The sequence below is a fragment of the Eumetopias jubatus genome, unplaced genomic scaffold (assembly GCF_037043125.1).
Source record: "Eumetopias jubatus isolate StellerSeaLion01/CBP00866 unplaced genomic scaffold, mEumJub1_p1.0 scaffold_4, whole genome shotgun sequence".
Classification (NCBI taxonomy): Eukaryota; Metazoa; Chordata; class Mammalia; order Carnivora; family Otariidae; genus Eumetopias; species Eumetopias jubatus.
Genome location: NW_028274810.1, coordinates 101,758,043 through 101,784,877, shown reverse-complemented (window position 1 = coordinate 101,784,877; position 26,835 = coordinate 101,758,043). Strand labels below are relative to the sequence as shown.

At 59.3% G+C, this 26,835-nt stretch overlaps 1 protein-coding gene across 1 annotated transcript in view; it reads left to right on the top strand.

Annotated features, from left to right (window-relative positions):
• CAMTA1 (calmodulin binding transcription activator 1) overlaps positions 1 to 26,835 on the top strand; it is an 867,769-nt gene that overhangs the window by 766,282 nt on the left and 74,652 nt on the right. Inside the window, exons 8-11 of the mRNA XM_028108234.2 lie at positions 10,853 to 10,993; positions 12,519 to 14,365; positions 19,442 to 19,568; positions 24,291 to 24,425. Coding sequence (XP_027964035.1) covers positions 10,853 to 10,993; positions 12,519 to 14,365; positions 19,442 to 19,568; positions 24,291 to 24,425 — 2,250 coding nt within the window. The remainder of the gene's footprint in view (positions 1 to 10,852; positions 10,994 to 12,518; positions 14,366 to 19,441; positions 19,569 to 24,290; positions 24,426 to 26,835) is intronic.

Sequence of the window (26,835 nt, the reverse complement as noted above, 5' to 3'; positions counted from 1 at the left end):
TATGGTTACCCTTGATTGCAAAGGACTCTGGGAAGTGTAGTCTCGTGCTAAGCCCTACCACCCTAACTTACTTTGGGGGAATAGGGTTCCATGTGTGAGTCGTTCAGAGCCAAGTGGAGCTGAGCTCAGCCTGGGGTGTCCCTGTGGGGCCTCAGCTGAGAATCACTTGTCTTAGGTCAGAGTCTGAGCATGATTGTCTCGGGCCTCATCTGAGGGTTGGAGCTTATAGAATTCAAGTGAATGTGATCTACAGCTAAGTACGTCTCATCCTGGAACTTCTGGGGTCTGTTCCAGTGCAGCTGGTCTTGAACCAGCTTTGGACCAGCAAACCGCCATAGCGTGAGCAAGGGACTGGGCAGGTGGGGTTCTGTCGTCCCGGGTCAACTTTGAGTGGAGAGGAATGCCACGGAGCTCTGTGCCACAGTCCTGCTGGTGGGAAACGTGCTCGGTGATCCTTGGCTGCCCAGAACCACAGTGGCTCTGAACCGCCGTGCCCCGGACCTTCCACTCTTGGCTCTACTTGAGCCTGCAGGAAGTCAGACGGGGCCCTTGGAGGGATCCCCTCCTCTAAGCATCCGTGGCTTTCGGCCTGGCCCCGTTCCTTGGCAGCCTGGGAGGGGACAGGCATGCCAGCCACTTCCCAGCTAGCAGTAGAAGAGGTGATGCCATCCAGAGTGAGGGATGAGGGCATGAATTTTAAGCTGTGTTCACAGCCTTTCCCGGAAAGGGATTGTGCCCCAGCTGTCCCGCCCAGGGGCTCCTCTTGGAGCACGCTGGCTGACCAGGTGGTCCTGCATCGCTGAGCAAGGCCAGACCTTCCTGCCGACCTCCATGGCCCCAGAGATCATCTGGCGGTTCCACCAGCTCCCTCTGGGCTTGGCTCTACTCGGACTGCCTTCCCAGGGTCCTGAGACCTGTGGGTGGGAAAACAGGAGGGCTGGCTGGGGAGCCTGCATAGCCCCAGGGCCTGCACCCACACATGTGCAGTAAGGCCAGGGTGCCTGGAGGCAGGGAACCCCACACTGCTAGAAGTAGCTGATGTGGCAGAGAGGCTGGAGGGGAGTGGGTTCATCAGCAGGCACCATGTCTCCCAGGAGCTCCTCAGCCACCCCCACTTGAAGCCAACGGAACCCTCAGTGTCCAGAGCCCCCCACCCCTTTCTCCCCCTGTCTGCCCTGCCCAGCCCAGTGCAGCACCCAAGGCTTGCTAGTATAGTCAATGCATCTGTTGTTTTCTCATAATTTTCCAGACAAAGACCAAAGATCCAGTAAGAGGGGCTGTGTTTATTTGTTTTGCTTTTTTGCTTAGATTGTAATCCTGGTGATTATAGAATATCAAGAAGTAAAATCAACAAAGGCTTTCCTTTCCGGCCCTGCACGGAACCCCGTTCCTGGTCGATTAGCGCCACCTGGTGGCCAGTAGTGGCAGAGCGGCTCAGAGGTGTGAGCCCTCTGCAGGCTGCAGGAGCCGGACTCTCTCCGAGGCCGGTGTCCGCAGCAGTGGGGGGATGTGGGGCATTGGGCCACCCCTGCCTGTGGACCTGGGGTCTGGGATGTGGTGAGAGGCCATCAGGGGCCTGCTCTGTGATCCCGGAGGACTGGGCTCGGGCTGCGGCTGGAACAAGCGGAAGGGGGCCTCAGGGAGAAGCACATCTACTACCTTTCCTCTCTCAGTCTATCCTGATCAGACATCAGCCAGCTGGTGCAAGACCAAGGGGGCTGCAGCGCCAGCCTGACAAGGAAGGCGTCTCCCAAGTCTTGGCCAGAGTCTGTGGGTGGTAAGAGGCAGTTAGCAAAGCAAGTCCCAAAGGCACGTAGCTGCAGGCAGGGGCACCATGATGGGGGGGGGGGGGGCGTGGGCTACAGCCAGGAAGGGAAATCTGTTGGAGGGTTTCTTTCTGGTGAGAAATACTCGCTTGGAAGCACTTTCCAGTGTCCCCCTCTAAAGTTACACCCAGGATAGGAGCCAGGGACCAGGAGTCAGGAGCGAGCTCGGGCATGGCCAGGCTGCCCACCCCTGGGGCTCAGGGGAGCCTGAGCAGCTGTGGCACCCCACCCAGAGCTCCGAGGCCCACAAAGCCTGGCAGAGATGTTGGCTCTGTGCTGGGAGCTGCGGTCCACAGTGAAACAACGGCCTGGGCAGATCGATCAAAGGCAGGCTCCTGGCCCACCACGAGCCCTGTGGTGGAGATCAGGGTCAGCACCCTTCTGGGGCCACAGGCCTCTTTGAGTGTCAGATGGTTCTCCGAGCCACGTGGGACACGCACCAAGAATCATGTGTGTAATCGGCCCCGTGAAGTCTCCCCATAGACTCCGGGTTAAGATTTGCTCCCCTAGAAGTTTCCTTGGGTTAAATGTTTCACATTAGAGCCAGGCACATAATGGGGTCTTGCAGACATTATTGACTTGAACTCGTGAGAAACACTGTGTGCCACGAAGAGGAGCACATCTGTGTCCCCACGGCAGGCCCAGGGCCTGGGACGGCAGCTCTGCCCCTAAGAGCAGAGGCACTCGTCAGTGGCCGGAACTCGTGAGAGGCGGAAGGTTCTGCCCTGCTCCCTGCCGGGGTCCACAGGCTGTGGCATCACTGGGGGAAGGGAAGACAGTACAGAAGGGCCCAGAGAAGATTTTCCTGCCCTGGTTTGCTTGTCCCTGTGGTTAGGAGCTCCTGGCATGGGAAGCAGGCAGAGTGGGTCCCCTTATGTCCCCAGCTTCTGCCAGCGCGCCTTCCTGGCACCTCCCGCCCTGGCACAGAGGAGAGCAGGCAGTGGGCATCAGGGGTGAGTCGGTCTGGGCTGGCTTCCTTTTCCTGCTCACAGGACCAGGCTTGCTTTGCAAGTGTGCTCCCTCGGGCTAAATTGTATTTGGCTGATGTGGCCCCCAAGTAGGAAAACTGAAAGAGAAATGCTTCTTTTGATTTCCCGTCTCTCCCCGGCTGCTTGGGCGCCACGCACCCCCTGCTGTTACAGAATGCCCAGCTCTGTCTTAAGCATCCCCTAATTCGATGAGCCCTGATGGATTGCGTCCCTGGGCTGCTGTGGAGGACACCGCAGCCCCACCCACACTCTGTGCCTGACTGCCACCCAGAACTGACAATATTAAAATCTCCAGATTCTCAGCTTCTCTTTGAATATCGAAGGTTCTGGTCCACACGGTTAGGAGCCAAGAGGCAGCTACCTGAGTGCCGCCTGCCTCCCAGCATGCAGGTACCACCTCCAGACCTGAGGAGGAGACATCCGATTCCAGGATCCTTACAAGCCCAGAGGCTTGAAAGAAGCAAGATGGCAACTGTCCAGAGTCCCACGTGGTCCCCTGCCCCCACTGCCAGGGGCCTGGAGGGGCTGCTCAGACAGGGGGTCCCTCCTGCCATCTCTGCCGCTGAGTGGGGCCTTGGGAGATGGTCTGCCATGAAGCCTGAACGGGGGGGGGAGAAGATTCCAGAGCCCCTGTGGCCCCCTGGGTGTGGGACAACAGCTGGAGCTTCTCTCCCGGCCTCCTGAGCTTCGGACATCACTAGACAACCAGAGCTCCCAGCACATTCCCGCTCTTACTAGGGCGCAAAGAATTCCCTGCCTCAGCAACAATGCCACTTAGCAAACTGGGAGGAGATTCTGAGAGCCTCCAACTGACCGACTCCACGACGTCGCATCCTGGGCCCACTTAGCAGGGAAACACCCAGCTTTGTACGTCACTGGGACCCTAGGAGCCGGCCTGGGAGGCCAGGCGCCCGGCGCGGGGAACCCGTCCCTACACGGCTCCCGGTCGGGTGGGTGCCCTCGCCCCCCAGGTCCCAGGCCCCTCCCACCTGCCAGACGTGTTCCGTTCTCAGGCCCTCGGCCTTTCTCCGTGGCATGTGTACTATTGGAACGAGGTGGGCCCCCGCCCAGAAGATGATGCCCCACACCCCCCGACTTCCAGAACCGGGAACTGCAAGCTCCCTGGGGACCCCGCACTTGCGTCCCTGCGCACGTACACCACCCTGTCCCCGCGCAGCCTCTGCCCTCCTCAAAATGAGATTTCTGGAAACGTCCTCAGGACCCACAGGAGAACAGAGTTGAGGGTGCAATGGGGAGACGGAATAGCATGTGGGTGTCTGGACCTGGGAAGTCAAATCTAATGAAAATTTTATCCAGCTGAACCCAGAAACCAGAAGCAGGGCCTTTATTCCTGTCAACAAGAACACAGTCAAGATGAAACTGGTGGTTGCCGGTTCCCATTGACCTTGTTGCCATGGAGACAGCCTTAGTGTCAACAACTCGCGGGATCCAACGGGGCTCATTCACGCAGGAGGCACGTGGCGGGCCCCCTCCCACCTGCCTCTGTCATGTGTTTCCTAGGTAGGGTGCCCACAGGTCCAGGGCTGCCCGGGAGCAGCCCAGTTCATACCGTGGCGCAGCCAGATGATTCCAGTGCCCCCGTCAGTCTCCCAGGGTGACCCGTCTGGACAGCAGGTCACATGGCCACCTCATTTATAGGTCGTGACTGAGGGTTGAGGACCTGGGCAGGAGTCCTGGATGAGTCCAGGCTGATGGGGAAGGAGGAAGGGACTGCCCACCCCCCACCACAGGCCTCGTGTTCGGTGGGGGGGGGAGGGGAGGTGATTATCTTTGTCACCAACATTACACGTGTCACCTGCTTTCTCTTCCATGCAGAGAAAGCCAAATGCCGGTTCCAGTAGGCACCACCTGTATGGTTACTGTAGTGACCCAAGCTCCAGCCAGGATGCCCTGTCACACCTCTAGAAGTTTCTGCCCTGCAGAGCAAAGACGGACAGGTGGCTAGTTCTCACCAGCCTTCCGGAGCCACCGTGGGGCAAGGGGGGAGCTCTCGGAGCTCTCCTTTCTGACTCTGTCCAGCTCCTCACCAAACTGTTCCAGGCACGATGTTTCAGAACAGAAAGGGGGTCTAGCTCCAGGTCCTCGGCCCTGGCCTGCCTCAGAGCTCCTACGGACACCATCGAATCAGAATCCTGGGGGTGGGCCCCACTAGCTGTCTGTAAAGTCCCTTGGGAATCATGCAGTTCGGTGAAGCACCCATTTTACACATGAGCAAACTGAGGCCAAGAGAAATCAAAGACCCTCCCGAGATCACATGTGCGTGAGGAAAAGAGCTGCAGAGGCTCACCCCTGACCTCAGGCTAGCGTGCCCCCCCCCCCCCGCCCCAGCCTGGCCCCGCCTCCCCCAGCTCTTCTTCCCATACGGCTAGCTGGGACACTGAGCTGAGAAATTCGCCCTAAACTGTCCTAAGTTCCACCACTGTTTAGGGCAGCCATGGCGGGAATGGACATTTGTGGCTTCTGCAGGCACCCAGGAGGAGGCCGCCAATGGGCCCCTGGTCGCTGACTCAGTCAGTGGGTCTCCTCCCTGCCCCACTCCCAGTGACTGGAAAGCCAGGTGAGGAAGCCCTATCTCAGACCCAAACTCTGCCCCCACAAATCCCACCTTCTCTGGGAGGAGGCTTTCCTTGAGCTCCCTGTCTTTTGTGGAAATTTCCCCCAAACACACCCCAGTCTGCCGAGAGAACCGGGGCCAAGCAGGCCTCCGGGGACCCTGGCAGCCCAGGTGTGGACACCAGGACGAGCTCTTCACACAGGCCTTCCTCCCTCTCTTGCTGGCATCCAATCTTCCAAGAGCAGGTCCGTCTCGAGGTCCTGCCCCCGACTCCCTGCCCTGGGTTGGTGGCCCTGCCTGGCTGCCCCCCTGGCCCTTCTGAGGCAGCTAGCACCCTCCAGGGTCAGGATGGGCAGGGGGCTCGGGGACAGCACCTGGCCCTGCCCCAGGTTCCGGGGTCCCCTGCATGGTCACCCCCTGGGAAATCAGACAGCCTGTCCCTCATGAGTGAAGTGAGTCCAGCTGTGAGTGTAGGGAGCTCTCAGCCTCCTGATGGGGTAGCTGTCCCTCCTCCACCCACTAATTCACCTTCCAGCCCTTCCTCAGTCCCTGGAGGGATGCGGGCTGGGGAGGCCATGGCAGGCAGGTGGCTTAGTGGGAAGAGCTAGACCCTGCAGCCCATCCCACCCCCACTCACCTGCTGTGTGACCTTGGGCAAGTCATGTAACTTTCCTGCCGTGTCCTCATAGTAAAGAATTGGGATGATAATTCTTCCTCCAAGGATTGTTGAGGGATTAGAGACATAATCTCTAGACTGGTGGGTCTCAAACTTGAGCCAGAATCAAATCCCCTGGAGGGCTTGTTAGGACCCAGATCTGAGCCCCATGGACAGAATTTCTTATTCAGTCGATCTGGGTAAGGCATGGGGATGTGCATTTCCAGCAGGATCCCAGGCGGTTATACTGCTTCTGGGACCCCAGAGAACCACTGCCCAATGCCCTGTCCACCATAAATGCTCCAGAGGGGACAGATAATATTTGCAATGCAGTCAATAGTCAACAAATAAAGAACCAAGCACGGTGCTGGGTTCTGGAACATCCCTGATCTCAGGGCCTCTAGAATGTGCACACACACACATGCACACACCAAGTGTGGGGTACAGAGGGCGGGTGACTCTCTCCTGGGGCTCCTAGGGCTCCAGCCAGTAAGCCTGGGGCGGAGGGAGGACGGGGAGCCGGAGTCGGCCGGGGCCACCACTACAGAACAGCACAGACCTGGGAATTTCGACCATGGGAATTAATCTCCGTGCGCACACACACGCCCCGGGTCTCTTCCTTTTCTTACAAGGACACGAGTCCTGTTGGATCAGGGCCCCACCCTTATGACCTCATTTAACCTGGCACCTCCTGAAAGGCCCTATCTCCAGACACAGTCACCTTGGGGTTAGGGCTTCAACCTAAGAATCTGGGGGCACACAATTCTGTCCACACAGAGGGTGACAGGGAAGTCCACCTGGGTTCAGGCCTAGCCTGCATCGCCAAAGCTCCCCCCCACCCCACCCCTGTCACCGCCACACGGCTGGACCCGAGCAACCATAACCCAGCCCCAGGAGACAATGAGCCCCCACCCCATCCCCAGCCCCCTCTCCCAGAGCCCAGTGACTCTCTTCACGGTGGTTGGCCACCTCTTGGGTAAATTGTTCATCAGAAGATACTCTCCAAAGCATGGCCCACATGCTGTTGTCATTGATTTCATTTTGATTATTCATATTAGTGGGATTATAGCTGCCTCGTCCTGGGTGGTAATTAGGGTAAGTGTCGCATACGGGCCAGGTCAGCGCTGGAGTGGGCTGGGAGTTCCTGCAACAGGCACCCCAGCCTCTGCTGTGCCAGCCAGTCCTCATGCAGGGCATGCTCTGGGCAGCCCAGCCAGAGCCGGGGGAGGGGGGCGGGCAGGGCAGCTGCGGGACTGCTCAGGGGCCACGGGAGCACCTGCATACCCCAGTTTCCAGTGGAAAGTGGGGCCCTCCTGGGAACTCGTGGCCTGCACCGGCCTGTGAGGGAGCAGGCTTGGCCCACCCACCCCTGCCTTCTCCCCCCATGGTACTTGCCCCTGCCCAGCCTTCCTGGGACCACCGCCCAAGGCTGTGCCTAGGTTGCTGTGGGGAGGCCCCCCCTCCCTGGGACTGGGCACAAGTTGGGCTCCTCCCATTTGAGGGTAGCCGACTATGGCCTGGGAGTTAGGAGCCAGGTGCCCTCCACCAAGACCTAGCAAACAGAGGGGACAAACATGACGCAGAGCCACCAGGAGGCTATTCTTCTGGGAATTTCCTTTTCTCTTTCTGTGCTTCCCCCACACACCCCAAGTCATGACCTTACATTTAATCAAGTGTATTTTTAATGCAGTGTCCCTTTTGCTGCTTTTGCAAAGGGCAGGGGGTGGGGGGGTGGGAGGGGACAGCCGGCCAGCGCACGTGTGTATTAACCTTCCCTTCATAAAATGCTCTTTTCCCATTGAAAGCTCCTTTCCCGCTGATTCATTACGTGTCGGGAAGCAGAGCATGACATGTTAAACGCCGTCTTGATAGTATTTGATATTCAGTACTAACAACTCACCAGCTCAGAGAAGGGGGCTTCTTTCCCCACCCCCACCCGAGGGGGAGGGACACAGTCTGCATATTGAATGTGCCAAGACAGTAGGTAATTTGCATTAAGCATCCAGAAATTCTCTGCTTGCAATCTGTCACCCTTCACTGGGTTTTCATTTTATAACCTTCACAACAGAAAAGAGGAGAGAGCAAGGGGCAGAAAGAATGCAGGCAGGGGGCCCACTTGGCAGGGCTGGAGAGTAAGCCCAGAGTGGGCGGCAGCTGTCAGCGGTGGGGGTGGGTGGGGGGGCTCTGGTCAGAAAGGCCGGAGGACTCCAGCAGAGGCACCTGCCACTCGGGGGATTCAACAGCCCACCCACCCCAAGACCCAGACCATCGGGCAAGGGGTGGCCATGTGGCCAGAAGCCAGAAGTGGGCTGCCCTGTGGGGAGGTCCAGTGCTCTTCTCTCCAGAGAGCCAAGTTCAAACCCAGGTGGGGGTTTTCCTGAGAACGCCTTGGTCTGGCTTTGCAACGGGCATCCGCTCAGAGTCCCCTGTAGGAAGGAGCGGCAATGGTGGGCTCCCAGATTTGCAGTGACCTGCAGAATTCAGGCTTAGGACAGAGCTGTGTGTTTGCCATCCTGACTGCCCATGAGGAACTCCTGGGGAGCTTTAAAAAAGAAAGCCTGGCACCAGCCCAGGGCAGGGGCTGGGACACGCCATCTGCATGTGCAGCTGTATGGCTCAAGGGGAGGGGGTCCTCAAACCCTGCACCGCCCCCCCCCCCAAGCCTCTGCTTCCTTCTCTACAAAATGAGGAGCCCAGAACGGGTCCTCAGCCAAGTGGACCCCGGCCTTCACTCCTGCCTTGACCAGGCCCCTTCTGCTGTTATCCGTCTTCCATATTGGGCTTCCAGGAGGAGGTTTATTTGAGTAAATTCTCCATAGCTGTAGTGAGATCTGCAAACCCCTGGCCTGGGCCTTGCCTTTCGGCTGCCGAGGACATGATGGGGCCCGAGGCAGCGGGAATGCAGGTGTCGTCGCGGGGCTGCCAGACCGCTCCCCAAGGGATCCCAAGGTGGAAGAAGGTGGTCTGGAAACCGCCCCACCACCCCCTGCACAGGCCCATCACACAGCAGACACGACTTCCCATCCAGGCAGCTCAGCCAGCTCAGGGACAGAAACCACTGGGCAGCAACCCGCATCCCCTCCTGATGACGCACCGGAAGCCAGGACCCTCTCCTCTGGGAGCAGGGCCACAGGCCTCGTCGGAACAGGACCAACCCCTGGGGCAGATGCGAGGAGAAGGAAGCAGCGCCCACCAGGACTCCCAGCACATCACCAGCCACACGCGAGACGGTTTCTTTGAAAAATCACTGAAGTCCTACATAAAGGAGTTGACCAGGAACGATGGCCAATGGCTGTGGAGCTCTCTCCACGGGACTCCAAGGCAGAGCCACCGGTGGCTGGCACAGCGAGCAGCTTCGTTCCCCAAGCCCAGATCCCCCGGCGTCGGACAGGCCGTGGGCTGAGGCCAGCATTGCACATGCTCATCCCCATCACCACCCGTGACTGTCAGGACAAGAGCTGTCCTTTGTTGTGAACACACGAAGTACAAGGCAGGTAGATGGGGTTTCCTCCCGGCCGCCCTGTGAGGCAGAGACTATTCAGTTCCCATTTCACAGGTGAGGGCACCGAGACTCAGACAGGTTTAGCGACTTGCCCACATTCACACAGCAAGCCTGAAATCCGGACTCGCGTCCAGATATGAATCTGTCCCAGCTCCTCCCCGCTGTGTGGACCCTCTCCCCGTGCGGCTGCCTTCTGGAGCCTCACAGCGTGAGGGCAGGCCTGGGGCATGGTGACGTTCTTTCCCTGGAGGCCTGTGAGAGAAGCTCCTCCAGAGGAGAAAGGACAGCATCCTTGCATTAACAAAGCCACTGGCCTCTCCCCAGCGTGACCCCGCCCTGCTTCTCTTCCCAGACCACCTGTTCCCACCGTCCCCGTTTCACAGCAAGCTGGGTCCCTCCTAGAGCCCCGGGGCCTGGCCCCCAGCCCCAGGGCTAGGGACTCATTGCCTCTGGAACCTAGCCCCCTAGAGCCACCAGAGAGAGCGGGGCTGGGCCGCGTGCCTGGCGTGCCCGCCAGGTCAGCTCCAGCGGAGGACCATGGAACGAGTGGGCGTGACACCTGTCAGCCCACAGGCCCCGTGGGCAAGTCAGCTTATTTTAGACTTTCAGTCCCTGTCCTGCCAGGCAGGTGGGGAGCCCACCCTCAGCCATTCTGTGGATCCACCCCAACAGCAGGGACAGCAGAGGTCCCGGGGCTGGCCACGCAGGTGGCCGGTCCTCAGTGGGCATCCACTGTCCAGGTCATGTGGGCCCTTCAGTTCTCCCCCTTTCCCCCCCGCAGCCTAGCCTGCAGCCCCTCGAGGCCGAGAAGTCTGGTGAGAATGAGACACGGAAGCTCCCCTCCAGGGTTGGGCATCCACCCCGGCACACAGCCTCCAACTCCTCTCTGAATCTCCACTATCTACAGTCTGGGGGGCCCTCAGAGGCCTGCCACAGCCCCCTCCCAGTCCCCGCTCCCTTCTCCTCCCCTCCGGGGCCCCTTGAAGAGCCACTCTTGGGCACTTGGACTTTGGGAAAACAGAAGCAAATCTCTAGGCCGTCCGCTCCCTGGGCTGCGCTGTAGGGAAGGGAGGAGGGGAGGCAGAGGAAGAGCATGGAGCTCCCAGTGGGAGTGGGGGTCTGATGGAGCAGCCTGGCCCCCGACCCCCATCCTCTGTCTACCCCCTCATGTGCATCAGGTCCCCCCTAGAGCCAGCCTTCCAGCAGAGAAGGAGTTATGTTCTGAGAGGGCCCAGGTCCCAGCCCCCCGGGCCCTGCCCCTGCACCCCATGACCTCTGACCCCCTCGGCCTCTCTCTCCCCCTAGTCCATGGCATCAAGTGGACCTGCAGCAATGGAAACAGCAGCTCAGGCTTCTCCGTGGAGCAGTTGGTGCAGCAGATCCTCGACAGCCACCAGACCAAGCCACAGCCTCGGACCCACAACTGCCTCTGCACTGGCAGCTTGGGTGAGCAGGGCCCCCCTGTGGGGGCGGGTGGTGCAAACGGGCAGAGGGGGCCCTGCCCGACAGTGGGTGGCTCCCCTCTGCAGGGGTAGCCTTGCTGTCCAGTGAGCCGAGTGGGGTCGGCCAGGAGACAGGGCAGGACAGCACCCGAGACAGACTCACCCTCATCCTGCCCCGTGGGGCTGAGGGGGAAGCCCACTTGGGGCAGGAGAGAGCAGTTCCCAGAGAGGCAGCTCCCTCTGGGGATGGGGGCAGCAGAGTTGGGGAGTGCATGGGGCTGGGGCTCCAGGCCTCGTCTACACATAGCATGTACCCTCCAGGCCCCATCTTGGGTATCGGTCAGCAGGAAGCCCAGGTGCCCGGGCACAGGGCTGACATGGGCTTTTCAGGGAGGTCAGCCCCAAGTCAATGGGACCACTCAAGCTAAACCTCTCTCTTTAACCTCTGTCTCCTCCAAGAATATAAAGTGTCCCACACTCCCTGTCCTAATGTGTCTGTTTTTCTGATAATGGTATTTGCTCTTAGAAATGTGCATTCTCCACCTCCTTCTCTGCCTTAATTAGATATTTCCATTAGAGGTCATGTCACTTCTCTGTGAAGTCTTCATGCATTTAGGAATCATGGTGGCGAGGCCGGAATAGGCTCAGGGGAGAATTCACCCTTTTATCAAAAGTGAAGTGACCCTCATCAGATGGAATGAAAATAATGGCAGAAGGGAGAGAAAGGAGAAGAGCCGACCTGGTCGCTGTGTGCGGGGGGCCTCATGTGCGGAGCCCAGGGGAGACTGGCCAGAGTTCAGAAGCCCTTGGCCTAGGGCTTTCTCCCTCTCTGCCACTGATCTGGGGGTTTAGGGCTCTCTCTTTGCTTGGGTCTTAAAGGGATTTTGACCCACGAAGAGTTGAGGACAGGCCCAGGCTGGCCACATGGGGGAGATGGGCAGATGCCTTTCTGCCTCTGGAGCAAAGTCTAGAACCCTCTTTGGTCCTGGGGCCTGAGAGCTAATCCAGAGAGTGAACATAGCTCTCCAACCCCCTATCCCCAAAAAACTGCTGTGCAGCCTGCACAGGCATGGAAAGTTTGGGGGAGGGGAGAGAGACACGGCCACCACTCTGGGTTGAGCCCCCCCTGGCCAGCAAGAGCTGTTTCGGTAAACGGTATCTGTCTCTGAAGGTGGAAAGCATTTTCCTGGAGGATGACCGACCCTCCACCTTCTCCTTCCCAACCACCTATGTCCTGAGGCACCATTAGTAGTGTTGTTAGTCATAGTACATGCACCTCCAGGAAAAAGCCCCTCTGGTCTGGAGGATGGCTCCGCAGAGCACGTGCGAGCCCCCGGGGATGGGGGTCGGTAAGCTCGGGCTCTCCAGTGTGGGTTCCGCGCCAGCCCCAGGGCTCAATGGGCTCCCGGGCTGGGCTCAGCCAGCCCCCAGCTGCTCGGAGGCAGGATCCACTGCAGCCGCGGCTCTGACTCTCTCTGTACGCGCGTGCGCGTGCGTGTGTGTGCATCGTGTGCCTCTGATCTCCACAGGAGCGGGCAGCAGCGTGCACCACAAGTGCAACAGTGCCAAACACCGTATCATCTCGCCGAAGGTCGAGCCGCGGACGGGGGGCTCCGGGAGTCACTCGGAGGTGCAGCACAACGACGTGTCCGAGGGCAAACATGAGCACAGCCACAGCAGGGGCTCGAGCCGCGAGAAGAGGAACGGCAAGGTGGCCAAGCCCGTGCTCCTGCACCAGAACAGCACGGAGGTCTCCTCCACCAACCAGGTGGAGGTGCCTGACACCACCCAGAGCTCCCCCGTGTCCATCAGCAGCGGGCTCAACAGCGACCCGGACATGGTGGACAGCCCCGTGGTCACCGGCGTGTCCAGCATGGCTGTGGCCTCCGTGATGGGGAGCTTGTCCCAGAGCGCCACGGTGTTTATGTCTGAGGTCACCAATGAGGCCGTGTACACCATGTCCCCCACCACCGGCCCCAACCACCATCTCCTCTCGCCCGACGCCTCTCAGGGCCTCGTCCTGGCCGTGAGTTCCGACGGCCACAAGTTCGCCTTCCCCACCACGGGCAGCTCGGAGAGCCTGTCGATGCTGCCCACCAACGTGTCCGAAGAGCTGGTCCTCTCCACCACCCTCGATGGTGGCCGGAAGATTCCAGAGACCACCATGAACTTTGACCCTGACTGTTTCCTCAATAACCCAAAGCAGGGCCAGACGTACGGGGGCGGAGGCCTGAAGGCGGAGATGGTCAGCACCAACGTCCGGCACTCGCCACCAGTGGAGAGGGGCTTCAGCTTCACCACCGTCCTCACCAAGGAGATTAAGACCGAGGACACCTCTTTCGAGCAGCAGATGGCCAAAGAAGCGTACTCCTCCTCGGCGGCAGCCGCGGCATCCAGCTCCCTCACCCTGACCGCCGGCTCCAGCCTCCTGCCGTCGGGTGGTGGCCTGAGTCCCAGCACCACCCTGGAGCAGATGGACTTCAGTGCAATAGACTCCAACAAGGACTACACGTCCAGCTTCAGCCAGACGGGCCACAGCCCCCACGTCCACCAGACCCCTTCCCCGAGCTTCTTCCTGCAGGACGCCAGCAAGCCCCTCCCCATCGAGCAGAACGCCCACAGCAGCCTGAGCGACTCCGGGGGCACCTTTGTGATGCCCACAGTGAAAACGGAGGCCTCGTCCCAAACCAGCTCCTGTAGCGGCCACGTGGAGACAAGGATAGAGTCCACTTCGTCCCTCCACCTCATGCAGTTCCAGGCCAATTTCCAGGCCATGGCTGCCGAAGGGGAGGTCACCATGGAGACCTCGCAGGTGGCCGAAGGGGGCGAGGGCCTGATCAAGTCTGGGGAGCTGCAGGCCTGTAGCTCCGAGCACTACCTGCAGCCCGAGACCACGGGGGTGATCCGCAGCGCCGGCGGGGTCCCCATCCTCCCGGGCAACGTGGTGCAGGGACTCTACCCCGTGGCCCAGCCTGGCCTCGGCAACGCCTCCAACATGGAGCTCAGCCTGGACCACTTTGACATCTCCTTCAGCAACCAATTCTCCGACCTGATCAACGACTTCATCTCTGTGGAGGGGGGCAGCGGCACCATCTACGGGCACCAGCTGGTGTCGGGGGACGGCGCGGCACTCTCCCAGTCAGAGGACGGGGCCCGCGCCCCCTTCGCCCAGGCGGAAATGTGCATCCCCTGCTGCAGCCCCCAGCAGGGGAGCCTGCAGCTGAGCAGTGCCGAGGGCGGGGCCAGCACCATGGCCTACATGCACGTGGCTGAGGTGGTCTCCGCCACCCCGGCGCAGGGCACGCTGGGGATGCTGCAGCAGAGTGGACGGGTGTTCATGGTGACGGACTACTCCCCCGAGTGGTCTTACCCGGAGGTAAGCTGCTGCAGCGCTGTCCTCCCCCGCCTGCCCACCAGCGTGCAGCCCAGAGAAGCTCATTTGCATGGGGCTGCCCTTTGGATGAAGCTCTGGACCCTACAAAGTTGTCCCCTTTCTCTGTCCCCATGGCCTTTCTCAAGCAGTGGTTCCCAGACTTCACTGAAGCAAGTAGCTTGAAAGTCAAGGGTCTCCTGGGGGCCGGGCCGCGCCCCTCCCACCCCTGCCAGAACCTGGCTGATTATGTATTAACATTCCAGCTAGGTTTTGCTCTGCCTTTTTTTTTTTTTTTTTTGGACAAAAATGTCCTAGGGCTGCAAAAACAAAACAAAATTCAAAAATCACCACCATAGGCCATCCATATCCATTACTCTTGATTTGCTTCACTAAACAAAAAAAAACATACACAAATTCCCATCCACTGTGAGAGGAAGGGTACAGCTTCCTTCCAGAGTCATCCATGAAAATATCATGGGTAAATCCGGCCTCTGCAAAATCAAAGGCATGTTACATGACCCAGGATGTCCCACCTGTGGGCTCCCCGGCCCCCGACCTCTGGTTGTTCCCAAGCCCAGGGCTGCAGGAAAACCCAGGTGTTGCCCCAGTGGCTCAAGGTTTAAAGAAGAAACCTTGGCTTTTTCTCAGAGGTAGAACGGCACAGGAAGGGGGCCAAGGGGCCCGAGCTTTCCCTCCTGCCCTGCTGCACATTGGGGCACACGCTCCCGAACTCTGCCCAGCCCACCTGCCAGTGCTTGGGGAGCAGCACAATCACCCCGGGGCCCAGATCAGCCCTTTCTCCCAGGGAGATGGCTGTTCTCAAGTCCCTTGGTTCCACTGCCACATCCCTTGGACACTGGGGTTAGGGGCTCCCGTCCCGTATTACCAAGGGAAGGGTGCTCCTGAAAGACCGTGGCTCTCCCAGGGTTGCTTAAGACAGGAAAACATACTCCACCAAAGGTCTTCGGGTATAGGCAGTGCAGAGGTGCAGGCCAAAGCCTGTGCACATGACAGACCTGGGTGATTGAGGGGCTCCCCGGGATGATGCCCAAGTCGGGACCAGACCAACAGGGTACCCCGAGAAGTGAACTGCTTCACGGAGCCAGTCTCTGCTTCAAAGGCTCCCTTGGGCCCTGGTGAAGGGGACAGCGTGACCCACGGGTGGAGCACATCTTATGGGAGATGCCCGGGTGTCAGTCGGGCTCTGCCATGACTTCACCTCTCTGTGACTCAGTTTCCTCACCTATAAAACGGGGGTGACAAGAGTCCCCTCCTCGGGACAAGGAGGAGCGCCGGGCATGTTTGGTAAAGTATTTTATTTGTCCGTAGTAAGTAATCAGCGAATATTGTTTGTGTCCTGTGGCTGTCACAGCTCGCGGCCCATCGGGGTCCTTTTCCCGTCCTGCTGCCGTGGCTGGGGCACCGAGGCCCCACAAAGCAGTTCCTTGTGCCTCCTGCTCACTGGTTGAGCGCTTACGACCTTGGGGAAGTCACCTGGATTATGGGCCCCCTGGTTACAACTCCGACCAGAAGGCTCATTACTCCCTCTCCTCCTTCTTTTATGGCAAAGCACAGATAAAATCAGGCACAAATGTTCCCAGCTCTCAGGAAGGTGCCACATCAGCTCAGCCAGTGGCCCAGGCTTCATTCAAGCGGTCCTGGAAAGACGGCGGGGGTCTGGACAGAGCAGCTTCTGCCCCGCACTGTGTCCTTGTGCGGCATGTTTAGCGGGGGCCCAGAGGCCGCCACCCCATGTGCTGAGGAGCATGGGGCTGGGGCCAGTGTGCGCCCCACGCTTACTAGCTGGTGACCTGGGGCAAGGTAGCTGCCTTTCTTGTCTCTAAAACGTGCAGTGATAGCTCTTATCTCGAGGGCTGGTTGTTAAGGACCCAGTAAAGTACTTGGGCAGCACCCGCCTCTTCCATCCATCTCCATGGGCTCCTCCCCCAAGACTCCGGAAGATTCTGACCAGGCCTACACTTGGCATGGCTCAGGTTGACCATGTCAGCAATACTGAGCTCAGGGGCATCCTCATAGCACCCGCCATGTTTCACCCCTCACCCCAGGTGAAAGGTCAGCTCCGCCCAGCAGCCTGCCCCCCTCACCCAGGGCTTAAGAAAGCAACTCAAAGGGACAGGGAGAGGGGTGTAGCAAGAGGTCAACTGGGAGACTTGGCTCCCTGGGCCTCAGTTTCCTTATCTGTAAATGGCCGAGAGGCGTGGCCTCAAGGCCCTGCAGGTCCTAGGCCTGGGGGGTTTGGCCCTCAGGACCCTTGGAGCACCCCCCCCCGGAGCCTGAGTCCTACGGGAACTGGAGGCCGAGGAGAGGAGGCCTCTTTCCCCAGCCTCAGTCTGTGTGCACAGGCCCCCCCCCCCCGGCAGGGGTCCAGGCGCCGTCTGGCCTCCATGGGCCTGGAGGCACTGGCGAGGGGCTATTAGCAGACCTCGTCCCCTGTTCTGTACCCCAGTAGCGGCAGGTCCCCAAACTGTACCTCAGGGATAGTCAGTTCAGCAGCCTGCCACGCGAGGGCAGCACGGGAGCAGGAAAGAATGTGGGTCTGTGCACCTCCGAGAGGGCGCGTCCAGCCCTGGTTTTCCAGAAGCCCTGGATGCTTCCAGAAAACAAAAGCAACTCAAATTCAATTTGATTTGGAAAATGCACAGATGCCACTCAGCTGGTCCCTTTGCAGCCCAGTGGCCACATGGTGAGGCCTCTGTTGAGGCCGCAGCGGCTCTGACCAGCCACTTCCTCCTCACTGACCTCCTCCCCCCCAGCCACCGGGCCACCGTCCCCAGTCCAGCAGCACGGGCCGCCCCCTCTTGGGTTCCCCTTCCAGAGACACTCTCGCCCCCTCACAGCCCCCTGGCTGGTACATCTACCCCTTGCCCTCCTTGCCGACGGTGCCAAGAGCTCGGTTCTAGCCACGCTCTGCCAAGCAAGATACGTAGCAAGACACCTAGGCTCGGGGATGCTTCTTAGGCTGGAAACATGAGCTTGAGCCAAACTGGCCGGGCTCTAAAATCCACTGCCGGAAGGCTAAGCCAGGCCACCTTGCTGTCTCTTCTGGGAGTGTCCCTCCCTCCCACCTCCCAGATGCTCTCTCCCTGCCTTCCCCTGCAGCTGCAGCTAGCCACCAGCACATACGCACACACACATGCACGTGCGTGCCCCCAGGACTGCCCTGGGTGCATCAGAAATCTGGGTCCTTTATCTCAGGGCTCCCAGGGCACAGACCTCAGATGGCATTTGTCACCCCCTCCCCTCCCCCAAGCCCTCTGCGTCATCTGCCTGCACTGACAGCTTGCTGCACCAGGCAGAGGAAGCTGCAATTAGAGCCAGCCAGGCCAGCGTTGCCATGGGAACCATCCCCTGAACGGATGGATGCTGAGCCCATCCTACAGTGGTTTCCATGGAGAAGGTCCTGATGTTCCCCAGTCATTTCTACAGTTCTTTGTTCCTCACAGCGGCCCTAGCTCCATACCAGCGGCTCTTGATTGGGGTTATTGTTTGTTTCCTTTTTTCTCACATGGTAACTGTCTGTGGCTTTTTGAAGCCACTGCTCTTCCTCTTCCTAGGATCCAGGGAGGATCGTGCCCTGGGCTGGCCTGTGGTTCTACCTGTACCGTGCGGCACACCTCCCAGCCAGCACCCCCAGCCCGTGGGCCCAGGAATGCCGGCCTCGGTCCTGCCACAGCTCCAAATCTCCCTATGGAGCCATATATCAGCACCAAGGAATGTTAAGGCCAGCAGGGCCACCAGAGAGGTTGGGCCATTTGGCTGAGGACACACAGCTACTGAGGGACAGAAGCAGGCCTCCGGGCCTGAGATATCTCCACTGTCCCCCACCTTTGGTTGTCTAGCAGTAAAGTGACTTCTCCAAAACCATCCCATCCCATCCGAGCGCACAGGTGGAATGCCTGCTCATCCGGGAGAGCCCTTCCACTGCTGGGCTGTGGGAGAGCCTCCTTCACCCCATCCCTGGAAACAACCCCTCCTGCTGTTGATGCCCAAGGCCAGCCCTGGTCCAGGTCTGGGTTCCACAAGCATTGCGGGCAGCCCGGGAGTTAGCCTTGTGTTGAGGCTGGCGGTCCCTCCACGGTATTGGGGGGGGCCAGTGCCAAGGAGAGTCCGCGCAAGAACTGGTGACTGGGCAGGAGAGTGTCTCTGGCAAGGGCCAGGAGCGGGAGAGCTGAGGTCTGGCCTCTCTGGCCTGGAGGGGTGGGGAAAGGGGGGCCTGCTCCCCTCACCCCTCTGCCCTCCCCCTCAAGTAGGTATGCTGCTCGGTTTTCTGCAGCCTGGACACTAGGTGGCACTCTCCACCCTGTCCTGCGCAGCTCCTGGGCCCCCTGCTGGGAAAGGTGGCTGGCGCCTGGGGTGGCCCACCCAAGGAGAGCCAGAGAGGCCAGCATCCCCAGCCCCCAGCTCTAAGCCCCTGTCCCGCTCAGGACAATCTCCACCTCCCACTCTGAGCCCTCTTCCCCATTTTGCTTCTGCAGCCTTTCTCATCCCTGCCCCCTCTCCCATCATCCCTACTACACCCTGGGGATCCTACAGCTCTCACCATTTCCCCACCAGAACTCCCCATCCCTGGGGTGACACTAACATGCTCAGGCCTGTTTTCAAAACTAGGGGTTCCCGAAAACTGTCCACAAGTAAATGACAGAAAAAGCTCCCTCCCTCCCTTCCCCTTCCCTCCAGGGCTCCTGCCCGGCCGGTTCTCAGGTGCATCTTGTGCTGAAAAGGTTTGAACAACTCTGTGCTGCCTTCTGCCTAAAACTGAAAGTTACGTAGGAGAGGGTCAGGGGTCAGAACCGCTGGTCACCATGCTTGATGCCACCTGAGGAAGGCAAGGAACATGCGGGTTCCCCCCACCCCCCACCCCCCACCCCCACCCCTGCCCAGAGGCTTGGTCTTCCTGCCGCCATCCTGAAACAGCGGTTCTCGAAAGTCAGGGCATATTGGAGTCCAGGAGTGTGCACGTTCACCACGCACGTGGGACGGGGGCACCCTGGAAAGCCCGCTTCCCGTCCCTCCCTCCCTCGCTCTGTGGCTGACATTCCTCTCCTCTGTCCTCTCCAGGGAGGAGTGAAGGTTCTCATCACAGGCCCATGGCAAGAAGCCAGCAATAACTACAGCTGCCTGTTTGACCAGATCTCAGTGCCTGCGTCCTTGATTCAGCCCGGGGTTCTGCGCTGCTACTGCCCAGGTGAGGAGACTGGCCCCCACCATGGGTGCGGGGGCCCCAGGAGTGCTGCATGGAGGGTCAGCCTGGGAGCCACCTGGGACAAGTTGCGTCGTTACTCTGAGCCTCGGTGTCCTCTGCTGGGTTGGAGGGGCCCCAGACCAACTGGTATAATGTCATCAGTTTAGGCTCATGGAGCTCACGTCAGACAGGGCTACAAGGCCTGCTCAGCTGGGATTTTGAAGCGATGATAATGGACTGTTTGGACAGCCAGTAAGCCAGGCTGACGCACCCAGGACTGGGCACAGCAGGAAGCTAGAACCACCCTCAACCTGAAAGGTTCCTGGAGCTGGTGGGAAGAGCCAGGCCGGGGAAGGGGCCTGAGAGGAGCCACATCTGGCGTCAGAGTGACCAGGCAGCCCTCCCTCCTCTGGCCCGTGCCTCCCACAGTTCCAGACCACCAGAAGCCAGGAGAGCGAGAGCAAGAGCGAGCCCAGGCCATGTGGCCCACAGGGTCAGTGCCCCGGGGCACTGAGCAGCTCGGAGGGGAATGGAGAAGGCCTAGTGGCAGCGGGGGGGGGGGGTCAAACTAAGAATAATCTGCAAAAACTCCCTTGAGAATGTGAAGCCATCTACCCTGCGCCCAGAAAAAGGCACGTGCACGTAATTTGCTGCCAGTTTCAGGGGCAAGAGCCCTCTGCTGTCCCTGGGCTCTGACCTTCACCCTCCCTCCCTCATCGTCATCTGCTTAGCTTGATGTCCCTGTCTGCTCGACTCCTTGACCTCTGGCCTGCCAGCTCCCTGTGGTCAGGATCTGTGTCTTTCCTGGTCACGAGGTGTCCCCCCCCCGCCCCGGGACATCACAAGAAGGAGATCAGTAGTTGTGAAGGAATCTGTTTCTAGGGTTCTTGTTTTCTGATCCCTGCGCTGGTGCTGGGAAGACCCTTTGGCTGACATTAGCTCCAGGGATGGCCTGTCCAGCTTGCCCAGGCAATGAATGGAGAGAGAGCCCTACCCCGTGTTATCCGAAGCCAGGGGTCTACAAAAGGAGAGCGTGCTCCCTGTGGAGGCTGAGGGTTAGGGAAGACAAGTAGGGACAGGGGCCTTGGGCCGCCCCAGCTCTCTGCCTCCCCCTACACCATCCCTCCAGCCTGGGGCTCCTGGATTTACATGGAACGTTCTTCCTTCTCTCTCTCCTTTCCCTGTGCAGCCACCCCCCCACCCCCACCCCCGCCCAGAGCAGAATGCTCCAGAACTGGGTTCACGGGTTCAGCCCCTACATGAATTCAGCATCTCCTTCACCACAAATATCTCAGGGAGCCAGGGACGGTGCCCGTGGTGGCCTCCCCTACTGGCTCTGCCCCCATCACTGCCTGGCCAGCTCCAGAGGACCCACTTAGCCTCCTTTGCTCCCGGCAGCCCCGCTTGGTCTGGAGCACAGCTCTCAGGATGCCAGCCCAGGCTGGGTCAGCCTAGCACGGCTCAGGGCTGCGTGGCTAACGCAGCCGCCACTCCCCACCACCTCTACTCCAGGGGGGTAGGGGGCGAGGGCAGCGTGTTATTACACTGTCCACTCACCACCTGCTGCTGGAACAGGACTCTCCTGGCCTATAAATGGAAGCCACTTCCTGTACCTGGTTCTTGCCTGGCTGAGGACCCAGACCTTGCCTGTCCTAGGTTATCTGACCCCTCCACAAAAAAGACTGGCCTTTGCATGCCCTCTGGACAATGTCCCAGGCCGGGGCCTGGCGCATCCTGGGTGCTGGACCAGTCGCATCACGGCACATCCCAGATCAACCAGTTACCATCTGGTGACTTCAGCTCCGTACTTGATCTCTCAGGGCCTCCATTTCGACATCTGAAAAACCAGCTCTCAGACAGGTGAGAGCAGAGGGGAAGGAAGGTCCATGAAGCACTTGGTTCACAGACTCAATTCATGAAGGTGCTCCATGCGCCAGGCTCACGAGCCTGGCACCCTGATGAGGAGACCAGACCCTGACCAGGAACACGGTCCCCCACCGTCACTGGCCACAGAACACACGCAGCATGGAGTCTGCGCCCTACAAGATCTCAGTGGTGCTCCAAGCACAGGAGAGAGACAACCAAGTCAGGGCACTGAGCTCAGGATGAAAGGGTGGTGACAGAAGACCTGGGACTTTAGGAAAGGCCCCCCTGGGCTCAGGAGGAGACAGGAGAAGCCACCAACCAGAAGACTTGGCAGGCGGGACAGCCCCACCCTGGATTCCTGGGAGGTCACCAAAGGCAAGGGGTGAAATTCAACATGAGGTGGGCAAGTGCACTGCGTTTTGAAGCAATTCATTGAACAAATGGTTGAGTGGATGTACCATGACAGGCACTGACCTTGGCACTGGGCATGAAGAGCTGATCAGGACAGACCTGTGCCCAGCTCTCACGGAGCTTACATTTTACTGCAAGAGACAAAAAGAAACAAGGAGACAAAGAAATCACCAAGTAAGTTGAAGGGAGAGTGGAACAGGTGGGGGGAGCCGAACACAGCAGGGCTGGAGAAGGAAGAGGGGACCAGCCCATGTCCATCCTTCTGAGTCACAGGAAGGAGTGTGATTTGGTTTCACTTGCAATGGGAAGCCATTAGTTTTAAGTAGGGAAGTGATGTGATCTAAATTATGTCTTTAAAAGATGATTCTGGATGTGTGGGAGAACAGATTGCTGGTAGGAAGAACAGAAACAGGGAAACCGTAGGAAGCAGGCAGAGAGGTGATCTTTCCTGACTTCAGGAGGGGAGTTCCCTGGGCAACGTATTCCCACCAGTTTCAGGTGGGGGCTTTGGAATGTGGCCCCCTGATACCATCCCGGCAGGAACAGGTAGGTCTCGGGTGGCCTGAGGTTGCCTGCAGCAAGATTCTAGGTGAGAAAGCCTGGCAGCTCGGCCTAGAGTGGTGGCAGGGGAGATGGAGACAAGGGGAAGGGCCAGGACTCGCTGATGGACTGAACGAGGGGAGGGAGAGAGAGCCGAGGACGTGTCCAGGGCGACGGCCTGCCTGCACCGAGCTACTGGTCCGGGACCCGGAGACTATGAGAGGTCCTCTTCTCTCCGTCTGTCTCTCTGTGGAAGGATGGGATGCTTTCGATTGGCCACATTCTAGCATCACAGGTTGTACAAGTGCCGGGAGGTGTGGAGAAGAGCAGCGGTTGAGGAGCCTCCCCCACCCCGCCCCCTGGGGTCAGAACATCAGAGAAGCCTTGGGCTCCCCAGCCTCCAGCTGAGGCCAAGAGGCCTGCTAAGAGGTGCAGAGCTGAGCGGGCTCAGATGGGATGTGTGCTGGCTGCCCTTTCTCCCTGTTGGTAAACAAGGCAAATCTCCAGGGAGGATGAGTGACCATGAACTTGGAAGTCTGCCTGGGGATGCCATCAGGGCCTCCAGAGGTTCTGGACTTGGCTGAACACCCCTGCCCAGAGAGGCACTGCAGGAGGTCCTATGGGAGGGTCCCCCACCCACCATGGAGCCAGCTGGTTCAACTCTGGTCCGGAGCTAAGAGACCACACCAGGATGGAAAGCAGAGGGGAAAACCCACGGGTCACCCCGGGGCAGTGACGTCCTGAAGATCTGCTCTGAGGACAGTGACATCATACATCCACCTGGAATGAACAGAGGGCTCAGGTCAACAAGCTGGTTTTCCCATGGGAAGTAAGGTCTGCCTCAGAGGGAAGCTGGAGCTCTACTCTGCCCTGGGGAGCAGCTGACTTGGACAGCCTTCTCAAGTCTGTAAACTGCAAAGCAAAAGCCCAAACAGTAACATGATCCCCGTGTGCGTCCTCCCTGGAAATCTGTCCTGGGGAGGCCCTGGGCACTGGTATCTGGTGTTCCAAAAAAGCAGGGCAGAGAGCACATAGCCCTGAGTCTACCAGAGGACAAGGCCTGGTGGGGTGAGCAGGCTGCACGGCCATATTGGCCCCCGGGGGCCCTCTCTGTGAGCCACAGCCCCCAAGATTTCAACAGGAGCCGTGCATCCCCTTTAGCCCCAGAAATGAAGCAGGTTTCCGCCAGGGGTGGGCTCTCTTCTTGCCAACAGTGAGAATGTCCCAGTTGTTTATTCAAGCAATACAGTCTTCACTGAGCCCTGTGCTGGGGACAGAACAGTTAATGAGACCCACAGGGGCCTGCCTGCCCAAAGCCCACCGTCTAGGCATTGGAGGAAGCTGCAAGCTTCATGCCAGCACCCGAGATCGCCCCGCCTGGGCCCAGACTAACAGGTGTGGCTGAGGCTCCTCCCTTGTCAGGAAGGCAGAGGAACTTCTGAAAATACATGGAAGGCATCAGGACAAGCTTGTAGGATAAGGTGAAACAGAGAAACAAGCACCAAGACTCCAAAGCAAATGCTGTACCTGGACCCCATCTAGGATGGATGGGATGGGGGAGAAGTCGGGCAGCCATGGGGCAGGGTTGCAGACCATTCATTCATGCGTTCATTCAGCAAATCCGCACTGACTTCCAAGTACCTGCCCTCGCCGGGGAGCCGAGCAACAAACGGGCAATTACAATATGGGGTATGAGAGTGATCACAGGGCGCCTGAGTCTGGGGTCCAGAGAAGTTTCCTGGAAGAAGAAGCACTACATCTGGGCCTCAAGGAATGAGCAGGCAGAGGCTGGGGGTCACCCATTGAAGGGGGGTGGGGAGGGGGCACTCTAGGTTCCCGTGTGGTACATCAAGTTGAAGGGTGCCCACCCCCACCCCTCGGCCTGACCTCTCTTTCCTTTGCTTTCAGCCCATGACACTGGTCTTGTGACCCTACAAGTTGCCTTCAACAACCAGATCATCTCCAACTCAGTGGTGTTTGAGTACAAAGCTCGGGCCCTGCCCACACTCCCCTCCTCCCAGCATGACTGGCTGTCATTGGACGGTAAGAACAGCGCTCGGGTCACCTTGCCAGGTGCTGGGGAAAAGGGACACTTGGGGACCCTGTGCACAGGGTGTAGAAAAGAAGGAAGCATTCAGATTCCCTAACATCCACTTGGGGCAAAGTCTCCACCACAGAAGGACGAACTGGGTCACCGCCCCCAATCTGGGTCTCTCTCCGCACAGAATGAAGTATATGAATTTGGGCCTGCAGCTGTCAGTCCTGCCAGGGGATCTGAGTGGCCAGACAAAGCCCCAAGTTGCTAAGAGGTCCCTCTCTGGACAGATCCCGAGAAGCAGGGTTTGAGCATCCTCTGTTGCCCCCCGCCAAGCCAGTTTCTATGGTGTCCTCGAAGAGAGAGCCCCCGGAGGCCATCACCAAGTCCCGAGCCTCTTAGAGATGGAAGCAATGTGGGCAGCTGAGGAGAGGCGGCTCAGGCTCAGCTCCTTTCATGTTCCAAGGCCTGGACGGGGCGGGGGGCGGGGAGGGGGGCTGTGCATTAAGTGCTTTTGCCTCTTAGGGACAACAAACCAAACCTCACGGAAGCCCACAACCACCTGTCACCCCCAGCTTCTAGGCTGTTTCTACCTTAGCCTCTGCCCCGTAGAGCATGTGAAACAAGTGCAGGATCATCACTGTGGCTGAGGGTGGAGGGCCAGGGAGCCCCAGTAGGCTCAGATGGAGGAGACAGGACCTGCTGTGCCAGGATGGCTCTCTGAGAGCCACTGGCCTTGAACATGAGTGAGTCTTGGCACCAGAGGCTCTGCAGAGAAAAGCTGCCAGAGACAGGTGGGGGATGCTTAGGTCAGAGGCTGCCCTTCCCAGCTCTGAGCATGCCTAGCAGAAGCCCTGGAGCTGGCCTGGGGAGCTGAGCTGGTAGTCCACTCTCTGCCCCCAGACAGAGTGGAAGGGATGGCTGCACACACATCAGTATGAGGACAGCCTGCTGAAGCGCCAGTCTGTGGGGTACTCATCACTCATCAGCCTGAGGTGTGGGCCTTAACTAAGCTGCCCCTGGGCCCTCTGCAGGGATCACTTCCTTAAGCACCTCTCCCCTGCACACTGCAGCCCTTTGCCTTATGAACTCTCAGACTTCCCCCTTGCTGCTGGCTGCTGGAGGATTTTCTGGGCTTGGGCACTTGCCCTGGGCCGCTTTCCTGAGCCACCCCATGTGCAAATCTCAGCCTCATCCCCGCGCAGCTCCAGCAGTGACAGGGTGCCTGGCTGCCACTCTGGCCACTGAACCCTCCGAGCTATTCCCAGAGGCGGCTTTGGGTCAGCAGGCATCTGCACCCTGGCAGAAGCTCCGTGGGAGCACCAGGCTGGTCTTGGCAGCCACCCTGGGCAAGCCTGGAGCCAGCCGGAGCTGTGAGGATGACCTGCAGGATTGTAACAGAGAAGGGCAGGGTGACCAGGGGCTCCCGTTGAGGAAATCCGGTTTGAGCTTTGCAGAACAAACGGGAAATGGAGCAGGGTATTCTGCAGAGTCCTGGCTCTCCCTGAGTGACCAGGTCATCTCACCAGGATGGACTGGAGGATACTGGGACCAATGTAGGACCTTCCTGGGAGATGGAGCCCTTCCAAGAGCCAAGCCTCAGCCAGGCAGTGCCTGGGAGCACAGGAAATGTCAGCCACCACCCCCCCTCCATGGAAGCCCAGAGAGCAAGCTATACCAGGGGGTTACTGGCAGGGGAGGATGCTGTGACAGAGACCATAGGGAAGGAAAACCACCTCTGCTTCATTACAAACACACTTTTGAGTCTTCAACCATACCAGGTCCGTTAGGCAATGAGCCTGCTACCAAGCTGGACACCTGCTCCCCAGCAGCCCCTCCCCAAGAGGACTTGGAGCTCTGACCTCCAGAGGCCTCCAGTTGAAATAAGCATCCTCCAGCCCCTGGAAAAATACACAGGAGAGATGACAAGTTGGGGAAAAGACGGGAGAGACCCACCCCATTACAGAGAACAGACCAGGGCCCCTGCAAGACCTCGTGAGTCCCTCTCCGTTTGGTCTTGGCCAAAGTAATGGGAAGGGAAGGTGACCAGAAGGTATCCCTAAACGAATACAAGTGCCTTACCAACCGAAGGAAAAGTTTCGCAGGATTTCACCAGCCTGATAAATAATAACCGTGGGGGGAGGGGTGCCAGAACTGCAGCCGCAGCGCCAGGGCGGAATCGGCCTCGTGCCAAGGGGACAGCTGGGACAGCCCCGAGGGTAGGGGTCTACGGGCCTCTGGCCAACCCCGTGGCTTGGCAGTGAACTTTGCTTGGGAGGGGGAAGACGCTGCAGGGACCAGGCTAGCGGAAGCCTCCCTCTCAGCTCCTCTCTCCCCTCCCGCCCCCATGGTTACTGGGCAGATTGGCCCTGGGAGCTGCTGGGGGGTGGGGACGCGAGTGCTGCGGCGGTGAGGGGG